This window comes from Fukomys damarensis, unplaced genomic scaffold (genome assembly GCF_012274545.1).
Source record: "Fukomys damarensis isolate Sample0158 unplaced genomic scaffold, DMR_v1.0_HiC HiC_scaffold_25, whole genome shotgun sequence".
NCBI classification, from domain to species: Eukaryota; Metazoa; Chordata; class Mammalia; order Rodentia; family Bathyergidae; genus Fukomys; species Fukomys damarensis.
The window spans coordinates 4,032,862-4,057,023 of record NW_022900937.1 but is presented as its reverse complement, the minus strand read 5'-3'; the positions used below and the strand labels follow the sequence as shown (position 1 = coordinate 4,057,023).

The 24,162-nt window shown below is 57.2% G+C and overlaps 1 protein-coding gene across 3 annotated transcripts in view; it reads right to left on the bottom strand.

The window, feature by feature from the left end:
* Positions 1–24,162, bottom strand: part of Papss1 (3'-phosphoadenosine 5'-phosphosulfate synthase 1) — a 47,916-nt gene that overhangs the window by 6,106 nt on the left and 17,648 nt on the right. For 2 of the 3 annotated variants that reach the window (XM_033756010.1, XM_010641542.3), the window contains exons 6-11: positions 18,734–18,847; positions 17,083–17,194; positions 15,663–15,868; positions 14,791–14,926; positions 11,613–11,881; positions 5,599–5,858 (exon numbers count right to left, since the gene is read on the bottom strand). In XM_033756010.1, coding sequence (XP_033611901.1) covers positions 5,625–5,858; positions 11,613–11,881; positions 14,791–14,926; positions 15,663–15,868; positions 17,083–17,194; positions 18,734–18,847 — 1,071 coding nt within the window. In that variant the 3' untranslated portion in view covers positions 5,599–5,624. Of the gene's footprint in view, positions 1–1,732; positions 1,738–5,598; positions 5,859–11,612; positions 11,882–14,790; positions 14,927–15,662; positions 15,869–17,082; positions 17,195–18,733; positions 18,848–24,162 lie in introns of those variants that run through there. The other variant, XM_033756012.1, reaches the window with a different exon arrangement.

The following is a 24,162-nucleotide window of genomic DNA, read 5'->3' as shown; positions in this document are numbered from 1 at the left end:
GCCCCGTCGCCGCCCCGGACTGCGGCTGACAGCGGGCAGCACACAGCACCGTGTGGCTTCAGCTACTCGCCGCTCTCCAGGCCGCTCTTGACGCTGTCCCTCGGAGGCATGGCCACGTCGGCGTCACTGCCAAGACAGGGCTGAGAGGGGTGAAGAAGAGCGGTGCCCGTGCCCAGTCTGTGTCTCCACGGACGGACAGAAGCAAGTTCACCACCAACGCGGGGAGATGGGCGCCCGACAGCGGGAAGCCAGCTCCCCACACACGGCCGTCCTGCTGCTCACACCACGAGTGCCTGCAGGCCGCCTCCCTCTCGTCTTCTTTCCGAAACCGCTGGGTATCTTCCTGCCTCTCTGTCCACCACAGATCGCTTCAACCTGCTCTCCGGCGCTGCCCTGCGTGGCTCTGAAGCCCTGTCTAGCATGAGGCCGTTCTCTCATTTGTGTTTCTTTCTGGCCATGGCTCTCGGCTGCCTTGTGTGCTCCGTCACTTCTGCCTGAAGCTGTTCGCTGCGGCTGCAGGAGTGAGCGAGGCCGGGACACAGGTGGAGCTCGAGGAAGCCGAGCCGCTCCTGCTGGGCCAAGGTCACGCCTGAAGGCTCTGCCATGCTGTCCGCCGCCACCGGAACCGTGGAGCTGGCCTGCGAGCCGGCTGTGAGCCTGTGTGCCGGGCGGGAGGGGGACAGTCACCAGACCCCCCGCTGCCTAGCCCTGGACGCAGACCAGAACGGTGCCTTCGCACCCAGGACTTTGAGGCTCCCCAAGCCGGGTCTGCTAGGGCCAGAGCGGTTCAGGCTCACCTTTTCGGAAGGCCCCAGAAGGCCCTGGCAGGACTCAGGATCACCCTGTCAGTGCCACAATGCTTTTTATAAAAATGTTGCATTTTATCCAGCTGAGGAAAGCCAATCTAAAAATTTCACCTTCCTCATCACCAGAAACCTGAGCTTCCTTATATCTAACCCATGTCATCTTCTAAAAACTCACTGCAAGGTGGGCACCGTGGACCATGTCTGCCACCCCAACAGCCTGGGGCGCCAAGGCAGCAGGATCACAAGTTCAAGTCCAGCCTGGGCAACTTCATGACTCAGTGAAATTCTGACTCAAAATGAGTAAGGCCTGGGGCTGTAGCTCAGTGTGAAGGCCCTGTGTTCAACTGCAGCCTCTCACACACACTCACACTCACACACACCCCAAGCCTATTCTGAGCCTAGCTTTCAGACGCCTCACCGAGTGCATATCTCTCCGCCTACTCCACCCGGCCTCCCTTCCGAGACCTCCATGACACTCTCCCTCTTCCCCAGAGGTGTCTGCTCTGAGCACTCCAGGAGCTGTCCCCAAAGCCCCACTCCGTAGCAAACACTGCACTTTCCCCCTGCCCCGCAGCACCCCCACGCCCCGCCCTGCCGTCAGTGGCTGTCTGTCCCAGCTCCCCGAGAGTTTCCATCCCACGGGAGCAAGGGCAGCATCTGCCTGCTTCCCACCACTAGCAAAGCCGAGAGGCCAAGACCCCAGCAGCAGTTCATAAGTGAACGGTGCAGAGTCTCAATGCACCAGCTTCATACAAGATCTGGGCAAAACAAAGCACACACTTTGATTTTTACAAATATAGAGTAATATTATCCCCAACAATGATTCAAGCTGGGCGCAGTGGTGCACACCTTAATCCCAGCACGCAGGAGGCTGAGGCAGGAGGATCACTGCAGGTTCGAGGCCAGCCTGGGTTACATAGGGAGACCATGACTCAAAAAAAACCAAAAACATTCAAATGTGTGCTAAAACCAGGAAGACAATACAGTAATTGTAAATTTGAGCTTATCTTCTCAGTCAGGAAGTGACTCCCAAAGTAAAATACGTGCACAAGCTATAAGCACAGGCTGAGGCCATCTGTAAAGTCACGTGGTTACAGCCACACAAGAAACCTCAGAATTAACAAGGATAATCATTTCATGCCTCCAGTCTCCTCAGAGGAAGACCTGCCTGCCCCGGAGAGAGAGAACTGAGTGGAGAAGCAGCTCAGCGGTCACCATGACAGCACTGGGGGTGGAGAGGGGAGGGATGGAAGTCAGCTGGAGATGTCTCCGCAGAAGCGCCCTCAGGCATGGTGGGCAGAACAGGGCGGCGGGCCGGAGCTCTGCAGGTGACGCGGTTACCAGTCAGCTGGCACACAGGAGCCCGGAGCAGGGAAGGTGGCTCCCAGGGAGCAGCAGAGCAGCAGGGGAGAGCCGAGGTCTGAGGCCCAGCAGCCCTAGGGAAGGGAGGGCCCAGGCAGGGACCCCACATGACCACCAGGACAGGGAGCGCTTGGCCAGCAGCTAACGCGGTGTCAGGGCTGCAGCGCTAAGGACAGAGTCCACAGTCAGACACCTCCCAAGGTGCTCAGGAGGGAAAGCTCCGGCCTGCGAGCCTGGAGGACAGACAGCAGGGACTGCGCTGTGGTGACCTGCATGTGAGCTGTGCCCACAGCGATGGGAAATTGACCCGGTCAGCCCCCGAGAGAGGCCACACACCGGCCTCATCACTGCACAGAAGCCACACAGCAGCAACCCAACGACCACGGAAAGTCTGCAAACGCCTCGGGGAACGCGACGGGCGGAGCTGCAGTGCCTTTTCCAAGGGCACCAGCCAGGCGCAGTGGCGCACACTTGTAATCCCTGCACCCAGGAGGCTGAGGCTGGAGGAACACAGTGAGTGTGAGGCCAGCCTGAACTGCACAGAAACCCTGTTTCAAATAAACCATATATATGATGACATTAGCCTTCTACAACGTACAGTGTCCTCTGGCATTAAAAATATAAAATGCTGCCTGCCTGGCAAGCATAAAGTCCTGAGTTCAATCCCCAGTACCAATATACAGACGTACACAAACACACACACACAAAATATACACACACGCGCGGGCGCACTCTAGTGAACCCCTGAAGAGGCCTGGGAAGATCATCCACACATCTATAAAAATGTTGAATTTTATCCAGCCACACTTGTTGTTTCCTGTTTGCATTTGCTTTGTCAATATTAAACATAAATCTGCATTTCTGCCCTTGGATTCATCCAAATACAAAGATTTACTCTCTACAAGAGAAATATAGGGGCCTGAGATTTAGCTCAGTGGTTCGGTGGCCTGCCTTGCAAGCACAAGGACCCAAATTCAATCCCCGGTACCAAAAAAAAAAAAGATTAAGAGAAATATAAATAGGATAATTGAATTTTCTCTAAAAGTTTGTAATAGTCTGACTGGGCTTTCATCTTGTAGTCCTAAAACAAAATTTCCCCGAGTCACTCTTGTAGCTAAAAAGAAACTCCTTAATTTCCTGTGTAAACCGATGACTTCTATCATGATCGCTATCAACAGTATCTTGCCTGAAATCTTCATGAATTGTTTCTCCCTAAGCCTTTTCTTTCACTGGTATTTAATCAAATCGAAAGCTACAAAATCATTAATTACATAAACGCTGGCACTGAGTAACGTCATTCATCAAAACATCACACAACCTTGTGTGTGCATAATCAGTAACTGACTTTCCTCACTCCATCAAAGACTATTGCTTTTCCACAAAATTCGAATCACTTTCCAACATTTTCCCTTCAACTTAATTCTATTTGAACACAAATATAAAAAGTGAGCAAACTCGGGCAGTTTTAAAGCTTCCCAAGTTACAACTTTTTAATACTTGTAACCCAAAAAAAAGGTCCAAGGATATGAGCCTCCCATGCAGTGAATGCACACAACTCGGGAAAATCTTACGAGGACTGACGTGATTACTTAGCTTCGGAATGACGAAGGGGGCTCAGAGGCGACACCACACCGAGGTGAGCAAACGCACAAGCTGCCAAGGCGCACAGGTCACCCAGCAACAACAGAGAAGCCAAGAGACCAGGCGGGCGCCAGCACGTGACCGCGGGCACAAGGAGCGGAGAGAAGGTGCCACGCTGTCTGATTTTCTTCAGCTCAGGCCCAACAGGATGATTCTCTCCCCTGCCTTGCCCTCCCGTGGCGCTGAGTGACTCCGCAAGGTCCACCGTTAACCCCGGGAGCCGGGTGGAAACAGCTCACTGCCTACAACCTGGACAAGGGAGTCGATGTGCGGTAAGCCACGGTGTCCGCTACCACCCTCTGCCCGCACAGCCTGAGCCAGGAAGGCACGGCGGGCGCAGCCTTGCTGCAAGCCGGCTCCACTGGGATTCCCGGCGGAGGCCTGGGAAATCGAATCACAAGAGAGCCACGCTGTACCCCAAACATTTTTACTCTCCTCTGTCATTTACACTGTAAGGTATCAATCGCCTTTGTGGTTTTAGAGCCCACAGTTTACTATAATTGCTTTCACTCTCCTCTTCTAATTATTTTGAGAAGACTTTAAAGAGTCACTCCCTGGGTTTAAAAAAGTTATTCCTTTAACTCTGCATACCATTTTTATAGCTGCATTTTTCAGAGTGAAGTCGCAGTGAAGGCACGCATGCGTACACCCTCATGCGTATTTTTTAAGGTTGAAGGAAAGCCCAGGTGATTTAGAACTATACTGATTTTCTACAAGGGCAAACACATTCTGGTGGCCATACACTCTGGTCACATCTGAGGTCTCAGCAATGCCACACCTTGGGGCAGTCAGGTGTCCCACTGCCCGGGCCAGTTCTGAAACTGTCCATCTACTGGAGAGACTTTCTGGCTCGACACACAGAAAGCCAGTCTGCAAAATCATTACCTCCTTAGAGGAGAAACCAAACAATCCTCATCTCCAGCGGCCATACCAGTTGCATTAGGCAGACAACTTCGGTATCTCAGAGAAAATGAAGGAAAATAAACTCTGCATTCCTTTCAGAAACAAGAGAACACTGCGCCCGTTTTTTTTTAAAGGTTTCCTTTTCCTTCCTGTCCCTACAAGAGAAGGGGCCACAGCACAGGAGGACATAGGTCAGGGCTGGCGTCCCTCAGCGAGGGCCAGTGTGAAGGGCCACATGAGGGGGTCTCGGGTCAGTCACAGCTACGGTCTGTTACCGTCAGCGCCTGCCACGGCATGGACACTGGTAAAGTATAAATTAAAAAGGCAGCATCTGCTAAATCATGTTTTATTTGCTTAATATATCTGCACCGAAAAAGCGGGTATACTAAATAAGGGCCGTGGGCAAAGCAATGCACACACGACACCCCACTCAGGCATAAAAATCACCGGTGCTGGGCACAGGGGACTGGGCGGGAAGGGTGTGTTCCGGGTGAGAGTTGGGACTCAAGCCGCACACACAGCCGTGACCCAGAGTGACCACAGTGCACACACACGCACATCTGTACACACACACGTGCACGCACACCCATCTGTAAGGTAAAGGACAGCCCCACGTGATCTGCACCCCCGCAGGTGTACCACACACACACACACACACACACACACACACACTTGCACCGCCCTTGTCCACCCAAGGGAGACACGAGGCGGGCCGCAGGCCCGGGACACCAGAAACCAGACACCAGCCCCGCCACGACCGTAACCCTGGATTCGATCTCATCTCCGCTCCTAACTTCTGGAAGAAATGAGAAATTTGGCCTCCTTAGCAGCCTTGCCCGGGAGTGAACTGGACTCGGCACTGAGCCTGGCAGCGGGGGAGCCCGGCCGCACGACCTGGCCGCGGAGGGACACTCACTGTTCGGCGTCGTAGTAGTCCATCCGCTTCTTCCGCTTGTTGTACGCCGCCACCCGGAAAGGCACGATCTCCAGGGTGATGAGGCCGGGGGCCATGGTGAGCACCTTGGCGCCGTGGGTGGGCTCGTAGAGGTCCTTCCCGGTCTCCGGATGCGGCACGCCCGCCGGGTCCCGGCCCACGATGTAGAAGTTGGCCCCCGCCACCATGCGCGCTCGGCAGTGCCACTGGACCTGGAGGAAGAGCTGCTGTGAGACGACGCGTCGGGGTCTGGGTCCCCGCAGCAGCGGCAGGGCCACAGGCGACGCTCTTACATCCTCTCTGCCAGCGAAACACTCACCTGCGTCCCCCGGGAGGAGCACATTCCCAGCCCCCCCAAACCAAACCCACCACAACACGAAGCGCTCTAGACGTGCACACACGCACGTGCTTCTGTACGACTTCCCCGAAAGAGACGCTGGCGCGTAGCCTGCTGTGTGTGGCTCAACCCTCCCTGTGCATCAGAGGTCAGGATGGCGGCTCTCTTGGAGGGAAGCAACCGCCAGCGGCTGGGCGACGGGAACGCATTCTGGTTCTGGATCCCGATCCAGATCCGGGCTGGCAATCAGGCTGCGGTGGAGGTGAAGGCTGCTTGCAGGCTGAGCACGCTTACGACACACGATCCTCTCCCCACATTACACTCTCGCGAGTTACAAAACACGCTGGACGCAATGACCTAAGCCGTGGGGCTGCTCACCCAGGCAGGTATGGAGAGGATCCCACCAGGAGGTGACCACGACCCAGGGGCCCAGCGAGGAAGGGACTTGGCCAGCGACACCAAAGCCAGGCCAGCTCCCTTCTCCGCGCAGGCTCTGTATGCAGTGACTCAGAGAACCCCCACTTAGGTCTGTTTCCATTCGTCTTTGTCCGTAGTTTCTCTTTCATCGAGTCCTTGAATATATAATTTAGACCTTTACCGTGGGGAGCCAGTGCGTGTGCACGACACACCTCAGTTCTTTTCAGTCCCTCGCCGTCTCCTGGTTCCCTTTCCCACTTGCAGGCATTTTACCAACAGACCAACAGAGTCTGACCGCACGGTGTACACGGGTAACATCACACCCGCAGGTCACGCTGGGGGCCTCCGCTTTCTAAGCATCCACCTCCACACCCTCACACAGCACGCCACCCTGCTTCGTCCTGACTGCTAAACTCGCAGACATTATTTTCACATCATTTAGATTTCTACTATAAAATATGTCCGGCTCTTATTCCACTCTTACTACTCATTACACTGACCCCATGACACCAACACCACCGGCAAAAAATCATCTGTGAAGTGGGAATTACATGGTATCTTTCGAACAAAAATTTAAAGCACATACATGAAACCCGAGGACTTGGAAGTCAGGACTTAACAAATGCAGCCGTTGTTACCTTCATTATCTTACTCCTCCCCGGCAACTGATTTTCCCAGAGTTGATCAGCGCCTAGAGTTTCCCCACTTGCTTAGCTCCTCCCACGCCTGTGCTTCCTCCACACAGTGCCCGGCCACAGTTCCCAGCAGCCCTGCAGTGTGGCCACGTGGTTGAGTTCTGCCCAAAGGAAGCCGGCCAACGGTACCAACACACAGTGCTTCCCTGGGGCCCACAAAGCCTCCCCAGCCCTGTCCTGGTTCTTCCCCATCTGCCAGGTGAGCAGACGGGTCCGAGGTGCCGTAAGTAAGACCATTTTCCACTCTCATGCTGAGCTGCAACAGTTCCGCGTGGAGGCGATGTCAAAGCAGGGTGGCAACAGACGCCGCCTCCCCTCCCTGGGCCACCGCTGTGCACAGCGAGTCCAATCGCATCCTGTCCCGCACGGATGAGGCACCTCACACTCCAACAGTCAGCACTGTTCAGTCGGCTGACAGCTTTGCAACCCTCTTCCAGTGAAAAATCTGTTCAGTCTCATGAGAACAAACACCTGCTCACACAGTTAACTGCAGGGGCGGGCCAGGTTCTCGGCACCTGACTTGTTCACGGAGTATTTACAGCTATTGTTCCAACATGAAAGGTCAGAAAACTGGGACTGACTTTTCATAAATATGCTAGGAATCCTTTAGCCGACACCTGTTTGACCTTTTGAACGAGAGGAGAATGGAGCCCAGGAAAATTAAGCATCGTCCTGGGGTCATGGAGCACACTGGGCAGGGGCTGGTTCCGATTCTGAGGCCTGGAACCTCACCAGAACTGGTCATTCCTGTACTTCTAGAGGTTTTGAGTAAAGTACCTGTGAGCAGCCTGAGCGTGAGACAGCCCGGTCCTGCACATGATCAGTGGTTCTCCTGCAACCGAGTTTTAAAGCTGTAACAGACCCTGACAAAAGGAGGGCCTGTGCATCTACTCTCAACCTGCTGAGAAGTTAATACGCTTTCAGCCTATGGCGACCGGACATGAGAACAGGCTTCAGCCAGGCCTGGAGGTGCAGGCCTGTAATCCCAGCACTATGGCAAGCTGAGGCAGGAGGATCCCAAGCTGGGGACATAGCTCAATGCAGAGGCCCTGGCACCAATGCCAGGCTACCTAGGAGACTGGCACTAAAAGCCAACCTCTCTATCTCCCTGGGAGTTAGGGTAGGAGGTGCTGCCTGGCAACCAGGAGGAATGCACGCTGGTAAAGGAAAACAAGGTGACTTCCGGACACTTCCTATAAATCTGAAAACGGCCAGCCAAGCAATAAATAGCTCACTTTCTGCTGTGTTTTTATCAATGAACTAGATAGTGAATATCATTACTGTACTTCCTGATTCCAACAGTAATTTAATTCTTGTGTGAACACAGCTGGTGGCACAGCTACGAGGCCCCCTGCTCGGGGCCTGCCAGGCCATCCATCCTCAGTCTCTGTCCCAGCTGCACAGGGACAACGGGGCCTCGAGGGGACCTGCTGGCGGGCTCAGCAAACCTCTCCGACATCTCAAATTGCCATTATCCAAAAATGCTGTTACTGCCTGACTTCCTAAGAAAATCTCACTTGAACACAGAATTCTTGCTTAGTGAGTGTATTTTCACTTTCCCCTCATGGGATACTATGTAGCATTTCATGAAATAAGCCAGTGGACTTCCGACGTTGTCGATTAAACCCTCACAGAGACAAAAATCAGCATTAGAAGGTCAATTCTCCGAGCATCCAGGCCCCTTCCCTGCTAAGGAATTTAGAAATCGAGCCATTAAACCCTGAAAGACTGGAAAATCAGGGGCATCCTGCATATAGCCAAACAGTCCACACAGCTGCGCCCTGCTCTGAAAAGGATTCGCGCTGAGGAAACAAATCTGGTACCAACGCCCTCTCAATGACCTACAGAAAACGACCGAAGGCGGAGCGGTGTTTGTGTTTCATTGTACGGGCTTGCGAATAAACATTACAGGCAGGCTTTCCCCCATGTCACGGGAAAAGCGACAACAGTGAGGCTTGGTGCGTGTGCGTGCGTGCGTGTGTCTAACAAACGCTGCACACGAGGGCGAGAGGAAGCCACACGCACTAGTGCAACACTGGAGGAAGGAGCACCAAGTCTCCCTGAGCCACACAGCCCAGTTTACACCCCCAGGTCACAAGCATTAAGCACTCAGCGGATTAACGCGCTGACAAGTTCGCTAGGATCTCCAAAGCTCAGTCCTTAGAATCTGAGGAGTGCAGCTGCCCCTTGCTGAGCAGGAGTTGGGGTTTCCTGGAGGAAGCAGCTGCATGTGTGGCTCCTCATTCTCAGGCCGGCCCCCAGCCCCCAACATGCTGGGCCTTCGCCTCTTCCAGGGGCACCGGGCACCCGAAGTTTCTGCCCACTGCCCACTGCCGAGGAGGAGGCCACTAACCCTGGCCACGTCCCCTGGCTTTCACAGAAAAGGCACCCCGCCGCCAGGTCGGTCTCCGCCGGCCCAGGATCTCCTAGGAGCCCTTCAGCACTGACCACCGCCATCTCTGCGCAAAGTCCTGCAGCGCCGGCTGCCCCGCCCGCCCTCGGCAAGCACCCTCTCAGCCTGGCTTCAGCACAGGCACCCACTGCTCTCTTTTCCTAGCACCTTCCCGGCCCTCACTCCACGCTGCTCCCTGCTCTGAATCCAGTTTGGCTGCTGAGCTCTACTCACAGCTGAGCCAGTTGTACCCTGAAGACTTGAACCCCTTCCCATTTAGAAGGCAACAAAAGTGAAAACAAAGCCAGACAAATTAGAAAATGAGAACATCTAGCCCTAGGTGTGCTCCCTTCAAACAACCACTGAAGGTCGGAGATCACAGACGTGTGGAAGACTGACCCAGGCCAGGCTGGACCTGTGACAGCCAACAGGGTCCTGCCGCGGGGCAGTGACAGAGGCGGGAGGGGCCGGGGCAGGTGCAGTGGCAGCCAGCACACTGGAGGGCTGGGACGCCGACCCCAAAGTCGGGCCCCGAACGTGGGTCACTCCACAGTCAGAAACATCCACCCACAATTAGGAGGATTCAGACGCCTCCGTCACAGCAAGGATGACAGCGTGCACGAGCACCGCGAAGGCTGGGGCAAAAGAGCAGCTTCACTTCCAACGGCCCCTGTCCGAGACGCCGCAGGGAAGGCCGCGGCGCAAAGCCCAGGGCTGTCACTGGCTGGTTCTTAGGGTGCCTCGGAGGGGAGGACGGCGGGAACCTCGGCCCTTACATGCGTCACCAAGGCTGAGCCCCTACTCTTCAATCGTCCTACTTGTTATAACTGTTTTCTTTCTGTTTTGTTCTGTGGTCCTGCAGATTGAACCCAAGGCCTCCGCACAGAGTTACAACCCAGCCCTTTCTCATTTTTAATTTTGAGATGGTCATGCGAAGTTGCTAAATTGTCCCGGCTGGGCTCCAACTTGTGATCCTCCTGCCTCAGCCTCCAGAGCGCTAGGACTACAGTACCACCCACCAGCTTGTCACTGTTAAATTTTCTAGGATAAAAAGGTAACAGAGTACACAACATTACAACTAAGCTCCAATTTAGGATAAAAAGGTGACGAAGTACACAACACAGTAATTCCGTTTAAACATTTTAGTCTTTTAAATTTATAGAACTGGGTGGGAGATAAGACCTCACAGAGATTGTAGGACTATAGGAACTCGATCTTTAAACCAGGTTTGCGTCTCAGGTAAATCTCATGCAACTGTCTCCCTCCGAGGCAGGGATGAAAAGGAAAACAGCTATAACATGAATTCCACACACCTTTATCTTCAAGCCTCATCCAGAAGCTGGCTGGCATTTCCCACCCAGTATTTCTGAGGTCACTCACTGATTTATTCATTCCCTCAATGAATATTTCTGAAAGCCTCCTCTGCCTTAAAGCTAAACCCTGATGCGCCCTCTTCTTCACACAGGTCATGAAAGGCGGCAAACATTCCGCCCCAGAAGGGCAGCCTGGAGCCCTCTCCCCGAGGCAAGCATAATTCTGCACCCTCTTCCACTGCACACCAGGCAGGGACGGCGGGGCAGTCCTCTAAGCTCCCCGCAGCTCTGTGCACTGGGGTGCGGACAGGAACACCCCCTGGGGACCGAGGCTCCGGCTTCACTCTGGGAGGGGCTGCTGGCCCTGGGGATGTGGCCTTCGGGGGGGGCCCAGTCCCTTCTCTCCTCTCACTTCCCGGCCAGGTGAGTACTGGTTTGGGTACTTTTCTAGACTTAGGAACTGAGCTGAGACCCCGCCTTTCACAGGGTGAAGGTGTTCAGAGCGCAGAGAGACACAGCTGCTCCCACGGGAGGGCCTTCAGCTCCAGCAAAACCCAGCCAGGCGGGCAGGGGCAGCCGAGCCTGGCCTTGGGGAGGGTACAGGACTCCACTCAGGATGCCAGGGGTCGGGGCTGCCGGAGCTGCAGGTGTGACAACAGCAGTGCCGCCCCCGCCGCACGCACGCGGGACCAGGGCCACAGCGCGTGCGCAGAAAGGCCTTTCCCCTTTCCCCAGGCGGAGGCAGCGCAGATGTGCACCAGAGCGTCCCTGACAGAGCCGACCCTCGGAGCGGGCCTCCAGGCCTGGCCTACCTCAGTGGGCCCGGCGTACATCATGGGGGATGGGAAGATGGCCACCACGGTGGACTCAGGCTGCAGGACGCCCTCCTCCAGCACCGCCGCGTGCTGCTTCATGCGCCAGGCCAGCGGCACGTCGTCGTCCTTGGTCCAGCCGCCCAGGGGGTGCAGCAGGAGCACAGGTCGCCGGTAGCCGCGCTCCAGCAGCTGGCGGTGCGTGTCCTGCATCAGCAGCGCGTGGCCATTGTGCACGGGGTTGCGCAACTGGAACGCGAAGACAGCATCTGGAAGAGAAGGCATGGTCAGAGCCGCTGTCACCCCCAAGGAGCAGTGGGGGGCCCCACCGTCACCACTGCACCACACTGGGAGGCAGGAGTAAGGGTCGCGCCATGCAGGGAAACGGCTGCCCTTCCCCTGGGGCCTCAGGGCGCTGCACCTAGGACCTAGGACAGGACCACTGCTGGGTCTGGAGCGAGGAGACAGTTACAACTGCTGCCTCTCTCTGGCCGTCCCACCCAGGAGAGGAGCACAGGGAGCCCCAGGCCAGGTGTCCAGTCCCCGACCTCTCAGACTCAGCTCCTGCGTGCACCCTGGTCGCACCTTCACAGCCTGCTCCTCCCGGCCTCGGCCATGGCCCACTCCCCTGCTCGGACTCTGGGGCAGGCAGGGCAGGGCGGGAAGAAAGAAAGACCCAGCAGGGACAACAGGGACTTTGTCTGCCTTGCCCCGGGGCTGCTGTCCACAGCCCCGCTGCTCCTCTCCCATCTGGTATCTGAACCCCCTCTGAAAGGAGAAGTTCAGAGGTGCGGGAGGAAACTGTCCCACTGGCTGCGACCTCTGCAGCCCCTGATGTGTCCTGTGCTCGTTTTCCAAACTGTCACCACAGAGAGGTGGCTCCTGCATTCCCTCTGCTGCTGCTGGGACCGCAGAAAGACAGACAGACAGACAGACAACTGACAGGCAGGCAGGCAGGCTCCCGCCCCGCCTCTGCTCACTGCCGTCTGCTTCACAGACAGTGAGTGCCTCCCTTCACCTCCCTTCTGGGCAGCCGCCCGGGACGCTCCTAATGTCTGTTCCCCTGAACTGGCTCCACACCTCACACCTGCACAAAGCGCTCTCGATGTCCAACCAGGCAGCCGTGAGGGAGGGAGGGGCCCTCTTCCCCATTCCCACGGCAACCGGCAGACCCCAGGATGAGGCCCAGAATGCGACCCCCAGCTCTCACCCGACTCCCCTCGAGGACGGGCCATCCATCACGGCCGACCTCGCCGGCCTGCAGCCGGGCCCAGGAAGAGCCAGGCGCCTGAATTAATGTCGCCCTGGCACGGAATGACAGCCCACGCGGGCGATCAAAGCGTCTTCCTCAGTGAGGGAAGGACGCGAGGTAAGGAGTGCAGAGTGCGGCAGAAACCCACGGCGCCCTGCTTCTCCTCGAGCGCAGCAGCAGGCGATGGGTCACCGGCCCGAGATGGAGCCAGAACCACAGCGCAAGCTTCTCGGTCTGCTGCCTCTTTGCCTCAGTCTAAAATGGAAAAGTAAATAAAACACCCGAATCTCTGCGTGCGATGTAAGGCTAATCACTGGCCCTCGGCTCCTTTCCACAAAGCTGACTTCATGCATTACACAACAGATTCCCCAAACAACTCAAATCGAGGGCCCGCACAGAAGGCAGCCGTGCAGATGTGACATTCCAGGCCTAACTGTGAGCGCCAATTTCACGATCGGACCCTCGCGGGCACCAAGCACCAACTTCTGCCCTCAGCTCCCGGACAGGAATTCAAACTGCAGCGGAGAAAAGTGAAGCAAGGTGGTCCGAGAGCATCTGATAAAACAGGCGAAGGAAACAGCACGAGGGCATCAAGGTCCCACACTCCCGCACGAAAACAGCAGCAGCCCACCTGAGAGGGTCCTAAATGACTCCGACTCGCACTGTTGCCATGCGAAAGAAATCTGCCGACAGAAATCCCGAGGCGCAGTAAGGACCAGGGCCACGAGCAGGGCTGCGGGGTGCCGTGAAGCGGGGCGTGTGAGCACAGAGGGACCCGGAAACGACCGCTGAAGTCTGCACTTCTTGTTGTTGGGGGATGGGGGTCCCTAAGCCAGTTTCCGGTCGGGAAGGGAAATCCTCCAGAAGTCCTGTCCTTGCGCTGCAGGACCCCGCACTGACCACACGTGGACTTCGCGTCGCAGCCCGGTGCCGTCCCTCCGTTGTGTCCAACATGCGTCCGCCGGAGGGATGGGCACGAGCTCCGGCGGGCAGCTCGCGGGAGGCACACGCAGGTGCACACATCCGCTTTGCGTCAGGACAGAGCAAGAGGGAGGCCCAAGTGTGCGCGTGTGCCTGAGGACGGGCAGGGGCAGTGGGGCACACTGAGGCCTCTGGTCACCTCTCAGGACGTCAGCTCCGATGAGCTGCAGCAGGAGGCCAGGCAGCTGCTCTTGCTCTGCTGCCCAGACTCAGGCAGAGGAGCCCGGCCCACAGCCTCGCTCTCTGGTGCCTCCCGCGTCTGACTGCCTTTCACTTTTGAAATGAAACCCTGCGCACTTTGTTTCTGGTGTCGTCTGGGGCTGGGGCAGGGGCAGGGGCAGGGGCTGGGTGCCGGGGCCTGGGCTGCCCAGGGGACTTCAATCTCCCACTCACACACACACACACCCCGACTGGTCACCAGCAGAGCAGCCTCACGTCCTGGTCCGGCCCGGCCTGCAGGCTCAGGGCCCTCACTCCTGACCCGCTCCGGCCAGCAGGGAGCTGCATCACGCCCTGCCCAGTGCTGGGCGGAGCTCCTCGGCCCACCCCGCCTCCAAAATCGCTCCGCCCTGTTCTCCCACACCCTCGCGCCCCTTCTGTGCTTTTCCGCCCCAGGCACCCCTCCTGTTCCCCCTCGGCCCTGGGCATACGGGCGCAGAGATCCACAGCGACGGGGCCCAACAGAGTGGACGCAAGACCGGTCTGCCCCGCTGCTGGGACTGAAAGCCGCTGTCCGGGCGTCACTCCCGCGAGTTCAGTCTGTCTGTAGTGGGTGTCAGTCTGGAGCTCGTTATGGCACCCACTGCCTTCCCCTGTGAGACTGACTGTACCGCGTGCCAAGATTCCCGGGGCCCAGCTCTCCTTGGCTCAGCTCACTGCTTCGGGCCCCTGCACTCATTCCTGAGCTGGCCCAGGACGCTCTGCCAAGAAGCCCTGCCGCCTCACCTGCGTTCATGTCTTTGAATCTCTGCTTGAGCTCAGCGGGAGTGAGCCGGTACTGGTCAAGGCCGTCGTTCCAGTAGATCCGGTCCAGGACCTGCAGATCCCCTCCAATCAGCCAGTCTCCCTGCTCCATGACCATCTGGTGGAGGAAAAGACAAGGACGCGGCTGGTGGGAACATTCAAAGACAGCTGTGATCTGCTCCCTGCTCAGAGCAAACTCTGCTAGCTGCATCAGCACTAATCAGGTGTCTGCAACTTCTCGAACTTGGGGACAACTACTAAGCTGACAAATGAACTGCAGACAAAAGCAATCCGAATAATTAGGGCGGTTAAAGCCATCTACGCCTTCCGCTAACTATGGCTGCCTGAAGGACAGGCTCCTCTGTACCCAGGCTGGCCACCCCCATCCTACAGCCCCGAACTTCTGAACCACTCATGATTGCTGGCAAACTCCAGCATCGTTTGGCTCATTCACCCACAAATTCAGCCAACAGCGCCCTGAATTCCTCCCACGCTCGCTCCCCCTTCCCACCTCTCCAAGGCCCGGCCCACTCCTCCCTGGCCTGTCTACGTGCCCCCATGCCCAGCGTGGCCAGCCACAGGCCAGCACCCTGCTCAGTGCTCAGGACGCGCAGATGTTTTTAAATAAGTGCTGTTGGCAGAGCGTGCAGCTCAGTGGTAAAAGCGCGCGCTTACTGCATAGGAGGCCCCAGCACCAAAACACAGATAAATGGAGGCCACCGGTGCATAAATATTTATCTGGGTGAAAGAACGGGGCCACCGGCCCACCTCGCTGCTCTAAGACCCACTCTGCAGGCGCTCACAGGCCCGGCAGGAGCCTGAGCCCCGGGGCACACCACGGCGAGCGTCCGCACCTTGATGTAGGGGTGACTCTTGCACGTGGTCCCCCACTGCCGGGCGCAGCGCTCCTCCTTCCGGTGCTCGAAGAACTCCGGGTTGCGAAGAATGGCCACTCGGCGGCCCTCGTACGCCAGCGCAAAGGCCGTGCAGCCATCCAGCCGCTCCTTGTCCTCTCCAGTGGCCGTCAGAACGATCGGCACTGACAGGTTAATGACACCGCCTGCCCGGGAAGGGACGGGTTACTCAGCAGGCTCCTGCTGGCCACCCCGGGCTGCGCGCCACGAGTGACGTGGTCCCCGGGTCTGGCGGCAGCATCCACACGGCACGGGGTGAGGGAAGGAAAAAACTACAACCTTGGAGGAAGCCAGCAGGGTCCCCAGAAGTCAGGAAAAGGCAACAAACGGTAAAATTAAAACAATGAGCACTGGGTATAGGAATCCTCACTGCAGTTCATCAAACTACCCTTGGGGGGATTTTTTTTCCCCCGGTGCTGGGGACTGAGCCCAGGGCTTTCACACTAAGCTGCAGCCCGTCACTCTATTTTTTATTTTTGAAACAGGATCTCGCTAAGACAGGCTGGGCTCAAATTTGCCGTCCTCCTGCCTCAGCCTCCCAGTGCTGGGATCATAGGCTGCGCCACCGTGCCCTGCCCCACTGTTTTAATATCATTAGGGGTGAAAGCAGCCTAAGCGGCCGTGTTCAAAGCAAACCCCCTGTCAGCAGGAGCTGCAGCAGCTCAGACCCATCTCTCAGAAGTCTGGTTTTCTGTTCACCGGCTCGTCACGTGTGCGGCCTGGGAGACAGCACCCTCCTGACCCTCCCTGCGGAAACCACACCTGCCTGGAGTCATGGCCGCCTTCCTGAACAGAAGGCAGCACAGGTGACAAATGGCCGCTTCTGAAGTCACCCTGGAGGATCGGGCGAGTGGAAAATGAAACGGGCCCACGACCAGGCGGGCAGCGGGCAGCCCTGCAGGGCCCCCGGCTGCCAGGAGAAGAGTCGAGAGGACACTGCCCTCCGACGTTTCCCCTCCAGGAGGGTTAGGGACTGCGTTCCCTAGTCCCCTGCAGTGGGAAGAAGGCAACTGTGGGAGAACTTGGCATCTCGGGAGGCCCTGTGGCACTCTCGGGCAGGGCATGGTGCCGCATTCTGTAAACCAGCACTCGGAGGCTGAGGCAGGAGGATGGAGGCCAGTCTGGACTACACAGTGAGCTCAAGGCAAGGCTGAGCTACAGAGCGAGATCCTGTCTCAAAAACAAACCAAAAGCCACAGCATTCTCTTCAGTGCACACTCGGGTTGCCCACTGAGCACACATCCCGGAGGGACCAGGGCCGGACGGGAGAACAGCCATCGGCAACGGTTCCATCGGCACAGGTTGGCCCGTCTGGAAACGCCCCTGCTCCCCACGCCCACCCGGGACGGGCCCCACTCACCGTCCAGGAGGCAGTCGAAGTGCAGGCACTGCAGGTACTCGCGCTCCCTCATGAAGCCGCCCAGCGGCGTGGCCCAGCCCTCGGCCAGCACCTGCACCCACTGCATGTCCACCTGAGGAGACGGGGCAGTGTTCAGGCCGTGCACCCAGAGCACAGGCCAGAGGCCTGTGGGGCCTCGTTCTGTAGTCATGGAAACCGGCACTGTGAGGGTGGTCACAGGAGCCTAACAGGCGCAGGGCACCAGGAAGAATCAAGTTTTTACGGTGACTGCAAATAACGTTAGGCCTGTCATTTACCTCCCTGCTTCCCAGCAGCTCTCTATTGGTATCTGGCTTTCCCAGATAAAGTGAACCATTTGATATTTGACCTTCTGTGTCTAATTTATTTCACTTAGCATTAGTCTCAAGATCCATCTATTTTCCTACAAGTGGCTCTAATGCCTGCTTTTTTATGGCTGAGTAGTGCTCCACAGTGTGTGGCTACCGCATTTAGGCCCCTGAGCACTTCCAGTAAGGACAGGTGCCCGACACCAGCAGCTCTCAAACCACGTCAGGTGCCCGGAAAGGACTGCTAAACTGAAGAGCACCTCGTGCTCAGCTTATTAAATCGGCTTGCGGGAAGACCTTTCCCATTTCCGTCATGAGCCCAGGAAATGCTGCCCGGAAGGGCCTGGATAGCACATTTGATAAACACCATCCTAAGCCAAAAGAGACTTAAAATAGAGCATTCGGCACAGCCCCTCGGCAGGACAGGGGTGCACTTGCTTCCTGAAGGCTCATTTCCTGGACCTCCAGGTGCCCAGCAAAAACCGATGCTGGGGCGCTGTGAGCTGGCACCGTCTCCCCTGGGAGAACGTGCAGCCTCAGGGCAGTGCGCGGAGACGCGGGCTCCAGTCCGAGCCAGCGGTGTCCCTGGGACCAGACAGCCCAAGGACGGCCGCTCTGACGCCAGGAGAGGGCACCCGTGGGGACCGGCCTGCTTCCCGGCTCTGTGCCGTTGCTTCTCCGGCCCTGGCGCGGCTCTCACTGCCCGGCAGCACCATGGGAGTGGGGCCTGGTGCTCCCCTGGGTGCGCTGGGTTTCTGGTATCTTGAAAGAAAGGCTGGAAAATCCAAACCTTGTCCATTGTCTTATTCCTTAATCTCTGTTTTTAAAATATACCTAAATGGTGCCGCTTTAAATTCTCTAAGATTGGAAAAATAAATGGTAATTTCCATCCTCATCATCCCCAGTTTCACTCAGAAATTGCCTGGGAAAGACACCTAAGGGTAGCACTGGGGCCAAGATAGATGATCAAATTATTCTTAGCATATTAGTTATCCTGATATATAACAGGGGGAGTCCAGGGTTGGCCCAGAGATTGGGAAACATAATTAAAGAGAAAAAAAATCATTTAATTATGATGAACTAGCATTTCTTAATGTTTCAGAATCTGATCTTACTCTTAGGCTAACATCCCAACAAAACCTTGTTTGGATAACTCCAGAAGTTCAGAAAAGCGTGGTGATGTGGGATTACAACCAGCTGGGCCCTTTTCCCACCCTGGAGACCAGGGTGCACCCGAAACACCCACAGCAGCCTTCCACGCTGGCCCGTAAAGCCACAGCTCGCAGCCCAGCGCCCGTGTGGGCCTCGGCCACTCCAGAGCTCACCTTACTGATCTGCAGTGCCGGCAGTGACTCTGCGTCTGTTTTGGCCAAACGCAGCTTGTTTTCTGGCACGTAAAGCTCTTTCACTTCATAAGAGGCATCCACAGGCACGATGTCCTTTGTAACGACAAGAGCACAATTCGGTTTGATTCACCAGGCCGGTGCTGTCCACCGGGTGTCCAAGTGTCACAGAGACAGAACGGCCGGCTGCAGTTGTGCACGCCTGGAATCCCGACTGCTCAGGGCTGAGGCAGCACAGTCACGCGTTCAGAGCCAGCCCAGGCGTCCCACTAGTGGGACACCTATTTCAAAATAAAACCAAAAGGACTGGGGATGTGGTTCACTGCTCCCTGGGTTGAATCCCTAGCACTGCCTCCCACAAATAAAAATAAAAATAAAACAGACTATCGTAGACGAGGGCTTGGATTACCACGTTTCCTTCAGTCTCCCCTGACAACTGCTCTGCTTACCATCAAGCAGATACACATGCACACACACACACACACACACACACAGACACACACACACACACAAATGCCACACCATGGCGGGAAGGCATCTGTCCCCACAGCACTACCCACGTCGACAGCAGGCAACTGCAAACAAGTGGCGATTCCAACAGTGGTGACAGAAGCACCTGAGAGCGCTCGAAGTGTAACAGGACGTGTCCGCTCTGGCCGGCGTGGCTGGAAAAGCAGCTCCCCGACCACCTGAAACGCGGCCGGGGCTCAGCTCCTTCCGTGGCGGGGGATGCGTCCCACCCACCTGAGGGTCACAGCCACACTCACACACCCGTCCCGCCCGAGAACCGGCCGCTTCGACCCCCTCCACTGAAGCCGGGGAAGTGAGGGTCTTTCCTGGAAGGCCTACAATTCGCTGACCAAGGCTGGAACCGGGATTCCAGCAGAGGTCCCAATATTCACTCTGAAAACACCCTTTCCTGCGCCTCCCAGAAAAACTATCAGGGAGGATGTCATCCCGCGGACTGCGTGCGAGCTCTTTTCACAACACGGTGAGCAGGTGCCCTCCTGCGGGCAGCGTGTGGCCTTCCAGCATGGTGGGAGGGTTGAGAGCTAAGCTTGCCACGTTTCTGTCAGGCTGACGGAGGACAGCTCAAGGGAAGTAAACAGTTTTCCACCGAGCTTTTCAAACTCTGCCTTGGAAAAAAACCAAAGATCGACGTCTATCCCCCTATTTCTGACCCCTTCACACATCGAACACCAAAATGTGCAGTCTGAGAGCAAAGACATGGGCATTGCCGAGAGAACCTCATCTCCAGCCGCGGTGAGAATGGCTCCCCGGGGAGCCTCCAGGCCCTCTCGTCACCACCGAGGTCTTCCCGTTGCTGTTCTGGGCACTTCCGGCTGGCCCACGCCACCGTCCGTGGGCGCTGCACACAGCTCCCGAGACCCAGGGTGCTGAATCCATGGGCCACGCTCTCACCTCTGCCCACAGCAGTCTGTCCGGCCCCTGCCGCCACTCCGCATGGAGAGAGATGCAAAGCAAGAACAGCAAAGCCCTGGCATTCTGGGAGGCTGAGGCAGGAGGATGGCCGTGCCCAGATTAGCCAGACCCCATCTCAAAGTAAAAAATAAAAAGGGGCTGGGATGTAGCAAAGGCCCTGAATTCAATCCCCAGACCTATCAAAAAAAGAGAGAGGACTACAAAGTAACAAAATTTCCTATAGGTAATACCTCCACTTCCGTCTAACCACACCACACATCAAGACACCAATGACTCCGCGGCTGGTGGGGATCCCGACAGCCTCCCGAGTCGTTCCGCAGAGCGCTCCGCACAGGTGAGCACAATGCCTGGCTCCACCCGCTCCTAAAGAACTGCAGGCTCCCAGCTCTGAGGGAACAGGGGGGCTCCAGGCTGCTCCTCAAGTCCTGACCAAGGTGGGAGGTACAACTCACAAGCCACCAGCAATGGGGTGAGCTGCACAGCCCTTCAGTCTAGAAATATTTAAATATTAAACTCAATGCTGGGTGGTGGTGGTGCACGCCTGTAATCCCAGCACTCGGGAGGCTGAGGCAGGAGGATCGCTGCTAGTTCAAGAACAGCCTGGGCTACATAGTGAGGTATATTAAACTCAAATGTCACATGGGCTGCAGACCTTGGTGTTTTTGCTCGATGGACTAAAAACAATCTAAACCCCACACAGGCTGCAGCCACACCCTCATGCACAGATCCACGCCAGGAAGGCGGCAGAACAGCGCCCTTCACTGTGACCTCCCCCGCAGCCCTGACCCTGGATGGGCTGGGGCCCCATACCTTGCCCCTACCTCCACGTGCTCTCTGCCCTTCTCTCCAGTGCCCGGGCTGCCGGCCCCACTCAGTCCACCCTGTAGACACAAACCCAACCTCCGCCGCAGCACTGAAGGCCAGGCGCTGCAGACCAGAAGCCGGTGTCCGAAACTCTGCGCTAGATCAAAGCCAACGAGAAGCCTGCTCCCACCCAGGCAGTCAAAGTGCTGTCCGAGGAGGAGGCCACCTAGCAGCGGCTCTGGGCCAGTAGCTACACCAGGCCTGGCCGCTGCATCCTCTGCAGTCCAGGGAGAAGGGAGAGAGGAGAAAGGAAAAGGAAAAGAAAAGAGAGCCGCCCAGCCGGAGGTCGTGAGGAGGGGTCTGTCTCGCTCACACACACACACACACACACACACACACACACCTAAGAACAAGAGCTGGCACAAGTGACTGCCAGACCGCAACCCTGCACAAAGACCTCAGCACCCCGACTCAGAAACACTTCTAGAAGGCTGAGTGTGATGGCGCTTGCCTGTTGTCCCGGCAGTCTGGGAGGCTGAGGCAGGAGGACTGCAAGTTCCTCCTGTTCAAGCCCCACCTGGGCAACTTAGCAACTTAGTGACACCCTGTCTCAAAACTAAAAATAAGAAAAGCAAAGGCCCTGGGTTCAATCCCCTTGACCCACCCCCATTAAAAAAAAAAAAAAAAAAAAAAAAAACCTCTGCAAGGACGTCTGCCCAGGAGCCACCTGTACCACCTGGGGCTGGTGTTGGGCTGGTGAAGGGTGCTCACAGAGTCAGGGTGGCCCAATGAACAGGTCCTGTGTTCGAATTCCACCCGCTCCTGAGGCGACTTCCTATTATCCGCAACCTGAGGGGAGGTCACTACACCTACTACATGGACTCGACACAGATTTCACACAGCAGGACGGCCCAGGACCCAACCCCAGCCACATACAGGGAAGAGCGGGACTCGGGAGAGGTGGCCTCCAAGGTCTGCCCAGTGCTCATTGCCATGCCCGCTCCAACTCCACTGTGGGCCAGCTGAGGACCACTCCGTGCCCTGCAGTCACTCAACACACCTGCTAAGGCCGTGCAGTGGGGGACCAGCCTCGCCTTACCCACACTGCACCTGATCCTCACCCGGTCAGCACCGACGGGTGCTGGGACCCCACCCACTGTGACAAAGCTGAGGTACCCTGCTCCCTGGACAAAGGGTGTGGGGGGACACTTCACACCATCACCCTGTGACTGCTGCCCAGGTTGGGTTCAAAGTAGAGGTCCTCCTGCCTCAGCCTCCCAGGAGGCTGCAATTAAGAATGTACCACCAGCCCACAGGAAGTCCTACCACTCAGCTTGCTGCATCTTCACATGGGGCACCTGGGGAGGTGCTGAACGCTGCCCACATCAACTAACAAGGTGCAGAGGCACTGCTCGGGAGGCACAAGAGTGAGACCCCGGCCCACAGAAGGCAGGGCCACAGACAGCACGGGCACCACATTTCCTCCCATCCCCACCTTGCTAGGACAGAGCGAGTTTCCACGAGAAACCTGCCTGCCCCCCCTCACAGCCAGGCCCCTTTCGGGGTGGAGACTGCGTGACATGAGGCCCTTGGGAGCGAGGACAGGCCAGGGTAAAAGCCACGGGCACAGCGGTGACTGCACAGCCCTGGGGGAACCCCGTACAGTGCGAGGGGTTTCCCAATTTCTCTGAGATGCTCCAGTTTCCTGTGTGGATGAAACAGACGGCACAAAAGCATTCAGCACATGGGAAAGCAGCACGGTGACCGGAGCAGAGGCGTCCAGGAGGCACTGAAGCAGGAGGAAGGTCAGCAAGGGCTCAGCCCGCGCCTGGAGGCTTCTTTCCCATCCTCCTTTCCAGACGCCACTGGAACCGCCGGTCCTGACGCCAGCGTGCGCTCAGAAGGGCGGTGCTGTCACCAGCGGGGGTCAAGTTAGCGGAGTGCGCACTGGCACTGGCCTGAGATCACCGCAGGAAAGAGAAAGAGGGCGAGGCGGGCAGGGGCAGAAGAAGACAGCAGAAGGCGCGGGGCAGAGAGAACAGCCGCTCAGACCAAACTCAGAACCCTGCGCGACCACGGCAATTCTACAACCACAGGCACCGGGCGGCGTCACAGAGGGAAACAGCTGCAAAAGACACCGAGTGAGATGGGCATGCAACTGCGGGGCGGGCACGAACAGGAGGCCGAACTGTCTGGTCCCCCAATGAGGCAGCGGCCAGAGAAGGGGCTTTCCAGGCTCCCTGCCCTGTGCCTCCACGGGTGCCGGGGACGCCCAGGGACGCTCCCCCGGTGACGCCATGTGCACCCAACAGGAAACAGGGCTGGCTCAGCTCTGCCGCCAGGGCCCAGGATGCTGCGGCCATGGCCGGGGACACAGAGGGCACCGCAGGCAGCATGGAAACCAGGTGCTCGATGCCCCAACCTCGGCCCATTTGGCCCTTGGTCCCTCTGCACACTGAGGCCCCAACAAACGCTGGGACAAAACACAGGGCAACAGGGCCCTGCACCCGCTCCGGAAGATCCTGGGGAAGGGAAGGGAAACCCAGAGGCTCAACGCGGGAACACCTGAGGAGTGGCGCACCTGGTGCTGGACTCTGCCCAAGGGGAGAGCGGGCTCCACGGCCCACGTCAGGACAGCCCGAAGGATGATGCCGGGTCACCCAGACCCAGCACCGCTCCCTGGGCCCTAAAACCCAGTCACCAAGACCCATCCAGTCATCATTCCCTGAACGCTTCCTGCACAGCCCACCTGGAGAACTCAGACCACAAGCTACCGGCTGAACAGCCCCGGCAGGACTGAGGCCCACAGGTGGTTTGGTGGTGGAATCACTGACAGATTGCAGCTGCTGCCAGGCTTCCTGAGGGTTACACTGCCTGGGGCATGTGGACACCCATCTCTCACACACACACACATACGCACACACACACGCACACACACACACACTACCTGGGGTATGTGGACACCCATCACACACACACACACACACACACACACACGCACACACACACACACACACTACCTGGGGTATGTGGACACCCATCACACACACACACACACACACACACACACACGCACACACACACACACACACTACCTGGGGTATGTGGACACCCCTCACACACACACACACACGCACACACACACCCTCTCTCCCCTGTCGCCC